Source organism: Rattus rattus, chromosome 2 (genome assembly GCF_011064425.1).
Source record: "Rattus rattus isolate New Zealand chromosome 2, Rrattus_CSIRO_v1, whole genome shotgun sequence".
In the NCBI taxonomy this organism is placed as follows: domain Eukaryota; kingdom Metazoa; phylum Chordata; class Mammalia; order Rodentia; family Muridae; genus Rattus; species Rattus rattus.
The window spans coordinates 70,687,627-70,694,065 of record NC_046155.1 but is presented as its reverse complement, the minus strand read 5'-3'; the positions used below and the strand labels follow the sequence as shown (position 1 = coordinate 70,694,065).

At 46.7% G+C, this 6,439-nt stretch overlaps 1 protein-coding gene across 1 annotated transcript; it reads right to left on the bottom strand.

The window, feature by feature from the left end:
- Positions 1–3,388: 3,388 nt before the first annotated feature.
- On the bottom strand, positions 3,389–6,118 carry C2H10orf120 (chromosome 2 C10orf120 homolog). Its single transcript, XM_032892439.1, has 3 exons — positions 5,904–6,118; positions 5,684–5,759; positions 3,389–4,144 (listed from the first exon to the last, which is right to left on the bottom strand). Exons 1-3 carry the CDS (start codon positions 6,098–6,100, stop codon positions 3,389–3,391), a joined length of 1,029 nt encoding a protein of 342 aa, XP_032748330.1. The 5' UTR covers positions 6,101–6,118.
- Positions 6,119–6,439: the final 321 nt, after the last annotated feature.

Here is a 6,439-nt window from a genome sequence, read left to right as displayed (position 1 = left end):
GCTGACCTCCAGGCCACCCTGAGCCAGTTTGTGGGCAGTGTCCAGACAACACCAGAAGAGAGGCAGAAGACAGGACCACACAGCCCTAAGCTGTGACAACAAAGAATGTCTCCAGACATTGTGGCCTTTTAGGGAGATGGGTGATAGGCCAGTGATTCATGGGCTGTGAAAGAAATCACCCAGACAAAGGGGGGGGTAACTTTATTAGATCCTCAGTGGCACAGCTCCAGTAGGGGCAGTTAGAGAGACTGTATGGGGATTCTAAGATACTGCCTTCATGGTGGGATTTCTGCATAGGCAGAGAGGCAGGAGATACATTAATGTTACAGAGTTCTGGTTGTTTAGGTCTTACTGGGTGAGACACCTGGAGCTTGTATCTGGCTGATTAGGAAGACGTCTCAGTATTTGACTGAGGGATAAGCTGGACACTGTGTAATTCTAGCCCTAACCCTAACCCTCACCCTAACCCTAACCTAAACCTAAGCCTAGCCCTAACTTTCTAACCCTAACCTTCTAACCCTAACCCTAACCTAACCCTAATCCCTTAACCTTAACCCTAACCCTACCCTTACCCCTACCCCTAATCTTTCTGGTCCTGCTTGGAGGCAGTGGTGTTCTTGCTATGGGCTCAGTCTGCTCTATTCTCAGGTCAAAATATTATAGCAAAGCCTCCGTTCCAGGACAGAGTCCACAGATGTCAAACATTGTGAAGTGTAAGGACTTGAAATTCAACCTTGTTAAGAAGCCCTGCCCTAAAGAAAATATGTCATGGAAGCAGAGGATGGGTGTGGTAGGAAGCCTAAGGTCTAGAACTGCTCTGTTGTGGGGCTCATCTTCCACTGGGAGAGAAGAAAAGAGCCCACAGTTGGCCTTGGATCCTTCTCTTCCTCTTCCGCAGAGCTCAGGCCAGTTGCTAGAGAAATACAGATGGAGGGGACAGAGGGGTCCCTTTATTCTTGACCACATCTGCAGTGTTTTTCCTCTGCCCCCATTGTTTCAGTAAACTAACCATGTCATTAATGACCACTAATACCTTATGCCAGCTTTATCGATACATAATCCACACACCATGCAATCCACTCAGACTTATCATCCAGTGATTTTTAGGTGGTTGGCCAAGTGGATAAGTGCCATCACACCTTCATAGAACACCCTGATGACTTCCCAAAGAAATACCAAATCCATCCAAACCTACTCATCTGCTCACACCTTCAGTCCAAGGCTTCGGTAACCTCAAACCTCATTTCTCACCCTAAATTTAACCCTTATGGGCATTTTGCATAGATAGAAGTAGAAAGTGTGTGGTCTTTAGGGACATTAGGTCATTCACTTGGCATATTTCTATATTTAATCACAATTGAATGACCTTGAGCAGTTCCGAATCTTTCACATGCCTGAAAATCATTTTCTTGCATGAATGTTACCGTGTTTATCTTACCTATCACCAGATGAACATTTTGGTTATTTCTACTTTAGACATACTATGAGGAAATTGCTATGACTATTCACATACAAACATGTGTGTGGACAGTCTGGATTCCCCTGGATGTGTACTGAGAATGAGAGAGCAGTGGGGAGCTATATATAACCCTTTCCTTTATTGGACTGTTGGACCGTTCCACAAGGGCTTGTACAGTAGACTTTGTAACCATGGACACTGTTTTGAGAATGAACCATGAGGGTTCTGGTGTAATACGTAACAAGTAGAGACATTTGGACAACCCCACTCCCAAGGGATAAGCTCCTTCAGCATTTCTGCTCTCACACCTGGGCTTGTTTCTATGCCTTTGCTCTAGGCACCTCCAAGAGTTTTGGATAAATCAGTCAGGGGGGTGGGACCTGACCCTTGTTCTGACACTGAAGTCTAGTCAATGTAGTAGGCAAGGCTTTTAGGTTCAGAGATTTCTTGACTGCCTCACCACCAGGTTCAAGGTTATGTAAGAGAGTAGAGAGGGCTGGAACTTCTTCAAGCATGGAGTCATGATGGAGCATGACTATGACTAGTTACTCATCCTTGGAGACTTCCAGAATTGTAAAAAAAAAAGGAGCCGCTCGTTTCCCAGAGCTTTGTGGAGAAAGGTAAATGGGACTTCATCTCTAGTCACATTACCTTTCTTTTCTAGACCGCCAGGGGACCCCCAGAAGCTTCACTGTGGCCAGTGTTATTCTAGGAGAGGACGAGACAGATTTCAATAGTGTCTCGTGAATAGCCCCAAGCCACCAGACTGAGTTGTCCCTGCTGCTGGAGCCAGGCCCTGCTTGGGACGAATGTCTATAGCCTTTATTTAGGCATTGTTGACAAGGACGGTGTGTGATTGGTGAGCCCTCTCTACACTCTGAAGACTCTTTGCTCCCTGTTCAACTTCAACTTTGGGATTTTGTAGCTTGCTCAATACCAGGAAATCCCAGAGCAGACGGGCTTCAAGAGACTTCTCCAGATGAGAGTGTCTCACTTCCTCCTTAATGCTAGAGAAGGAAGGGACAAGGACGAGAATGCCTTTGTCACTGGGCAAATGCCTTCTTTATGGGTATGGGTATGTGTGAATATGTTCGTGTGTGTGTGTGTGTGTGTGTGCGCGCGCGCGCAAGCAAAAGTGAATGTATTTTGTGGCAGGGAGTGTTGAATTTATTTCATTTTTTTACTGGTCAAAAACAGATTATAAACTGGGCCTGGTGGTATATGTTTATAATGTGAGCTACTTGGAAAGGCAAGGCAGAAGGCCAACTGGGACAACTTCCTGAGGTCCTATATCAAAAACAAAAGTAAGGGCCTGAAGAGATGACTCAGTGGTTAAGAGCACTGGCTGCTCGTCCAGAGGCCCCAGGTTTGATTCACAGCACCCACATGGTGACTCACAACCATCTCTAACTCCAGTGCTAGGGCATTCACACTCTCTTGCACTGATGCACACGCAGGAAGCACCAGAGCTCTGTCTTTGGAAGGAAACGTCTTCCTTTGCTCTAGGTGTTTCTCCCAGAGCTGAAGTTTCCTTCCATCTAAGCTCAGGCTGAGACAGAAGATATTTTGAGGAGGCTGAGAACCCATTCCCTGGTGCTCACATTTGGATTGCTTCCTAATTACCAGGACTCAGCATTTGATGGGCGGCTTCAGTGTTTCAATGAATACACAGGATCACAAAACCAGCCCAGCCAGTTGCGGCAAGCCCATTATTTAGAACTAATGATCGTGGCAAGGGTGGTAGCTAAGATTCAAGAGCTTCTGGAAATAAGGAAGTCCCTGCAACAGGGTCTCATCTCAGAGACACTGTAGAGACAGAGCAGGAGCCAAGGAGCTCAAAAGAAGAGCAGAGGGGAAGGACCCTGGGGTACACCGTGCAGGAGAAATGAAGAGCAGTGCACTTGCTCATGATCAGGACCAGATAGAGCTTCACTGTGGGCTGTAAGCAGGCCTTTGCTTGTGTTCATTGCAGTGATCATCTTCCGGCAGCCAGTAGATTTTAATGGCGTCATTCGGGTGGATTCCCTTGGATCTAAAATCCTGGTTCATGAGCATCAGGTCTCCAGGGAAGTTAGTGATAGGGAAGAGGTTTCTGTTTGTGAAGCCCGTGATATGTCGCTCCGGTCTCTTCCCAGGGAGGAAGGGTTTCCGATCATTCCGATGGCATACTACACAACTTTTGGATTCCTCGGACTTGAAAACCACGTTCAAGGCGACTTCTCGTGCTTTGGTGGGTTCTAACTTGGCCTTCCCTTTCTCTCTGTAACAGGTTTTGTCACTGCTATCCCTGTCATCACTCTCTCCCTGCTTACTGGACTTGTCTGTTCCTGGGGAATCCTGCTCTGCCCCGGACATCGATGTGGCGCTCCTGATCCTTTCAAGGTATGGAGAAAGATGTTTGTTTCTCAGGGCCCTTGCAAGCTCCATTCTTTTGATGTGTTTGTTAATGTCGACCTTCTCTCGGCGGGGCGTTTTGAACTCCTCTACAGGCACAGACACCTTCGCTGTCCATATCTTTTCCGGGAGTCTACACTCAGTACAAGTAGAAGAGGAGCATCTTCCCAGCTCGATGGCCATTTTGTAGTCTGGAGACTGCGCCTGGAGTTCCCTCAGCATCTTCCACTCTTTGTAGTATTTGTCAGCCAAAAATCTTCTTGCTGCTATGGTGTGAACGCCACCGAGTTGCTGGAGAGGGAAAAAGATGGTTTTAAAAAATCTCAATCCCTAGAGGCAGGTAGCCGTGAGAATTAGCTAGTGGCTGATTCTCCCTTTGCTGCTAAGAGCATTCAAATCTCTATAAACGGGAAAGAGGGCAGAGGTTGGGAAGTGAATAGGCTTGGGTTCAAAGCTTGGCTCTCCTTTCATCCGCTATAAATTGAGAAGAATTTTATTGACCTTACAAAGGTTATTGGGAAGCCTCAGAAGATATGATGTATGAGAGCATCTCTCTCTCTCTCTCTCTCTCTCTCTCTCTCTCTCTTTCTCTCTCTCTCTCTGTACATAATTCTTCAGTGGCAGGGGCTCTGTGGTGGTGGGGACATGAAACTGCTTACCCTCCTTTCATAGGGCATCATCATCCAGACAGGAACCAAGGCCAGGCAAAAGACCAGAAGGCTCATCCTATCAGTGACTCACTTCCTTCTTCAGCTAGACCCCACCTCCTAAGGGTTCCATCCCCCCCTGAAACCTTTCCCACTTACTGGAGACCACATGTTGAAACACACGGAGTACAACACACACTCAAGTGGGACTTGAAGAAGTGCTGAAGGCCCCTTGGCTCCACCGCTACCATAGGCTTGCAGCTTCCTCTTATCCTTGCTTTTGCATTTCTACTTTTTTATTTTATTTTTTATTACTTTTAATGTTTGATTATTTTTTAAAAGATTGATTTTGCTTTTAGTTATGTATATTTATGTGTAGGGGGGGTATGTGCGTGTGTGTGCTGGTGACTGTGGAGGTCGGAAGAGGGTGTTGGATACCCTGGAGGTGCAGTTATGTGCAGCTTGGGTTATCTGATTTGGGTCCTGGGAACTGAGCTCTGTGAGAGCAGTGTGGGCTATCTCTCCAGCCCCTGGTTTTTAATTTTTGACAGTTTCATAGATTATATAATGAGCATTTCACCTGTTATACACATTCATCCCCCTCTCAATCCCAGCAAAGTTCTCCTTGCATGCAAGTTCCCTCCTGCTTTCATGCTCTCTCTCTCTCTCTCTCTCTCTCTCTCTCTCTCTCTCTCTGTTGTTGCTTACATGTAGGAGAGGATGCATATACCCTGAGCATATGCACTTAGGATCCAGAAGAGGACATTAGGTGTCTTCCTTCCCCCATCACTTACTTCCATATTCCTTTGAGACATAATCTCTCACTGAACTAGAAGCTCGCCATTTTGTTTAGGCTAGCTGTCAGCTCCCAGGGTCCACCTGTCTCTGTTCCCTAATGCCAGGGTTACAGGCCAATGCAGCCATGCCTGGCATTTTTATATGGTTGCGAAGGATTCAAAATCAGGTCTTCGTGCTTGCACAGCAAGTGTACTCATCCACTGAGCCATTTTTCTAAGTCCTGCTTCTGGTTGTGTTCATGATTGGGACCTTCAGAGAATGAAATCCACCATGATAGCTGTTGTGCAAATGTCTGCTTTTTGTGAATTTCGAAGCCTGGGATCCCCCTACCTCTGCAAGCAGACTCCAGAGGAATCTCTGTCCATGCAAACTTGAGGGCACTTACTAGAATGTCTTGTTCCATTGGGGAGTATTTTCCAAGGGCGATGCGTGGGTCTGATTTGTAGAATGCCGTCCATATCCTCAAAGACAGAGGGACAATGAGTTAGAGCTCTAGAAAGGGCCTTTCGCATCTCTTCTCGTGGCGAGAAGCTCGCAGGTAGTAACTCTACGTTAACTAGGTCGAGGACTTCTAGGGAAGGACCCGGAACCCAAGTCATACTCACCCCAGAGGTGACACAGTACAGATATCCTCTTTGTGGTATGGGAAGTCTTGAACTATAGAGGAATGGCCATTGCTGGTGATCCACGATGGCGTTTTATTATTTTGCTCTCCCTCGACTGTGATCCCTTCCTGAGCCTTTGGATTCCCATCTCTCTGACTTTTATACCTCTGAAAGCGGTTTTCCCACTCTTTAATCATGCTCTGGCAATAGGTTAGGGCAGGAGGTGTTACTGCCTAAAGTTTGTACCTGAGACAGTTTAGTGGGAGCTCAAGGGACAGTCAAAAGCACTTCCCATGTCATAACTGGCTTAGCCAAGGCCTCATTGTGAAGTCTGTGCCTAAGGGTCAGATGACCCTTGGAGTGAAACAAGCACTTTCCACTCAGCAGCAGGCTGGAGCCCAGGAAGAGACTGGGCAGAGTGCGGCTGGGAGTCAATAAAACCACTTAGTTATAGGATGAAGAAAAAGACTTTCATTGACACCTATTTAAGGTGGTCTTTTGGGGGGAGTGTGAGGAGGGACTTTTTTCTTAAATTT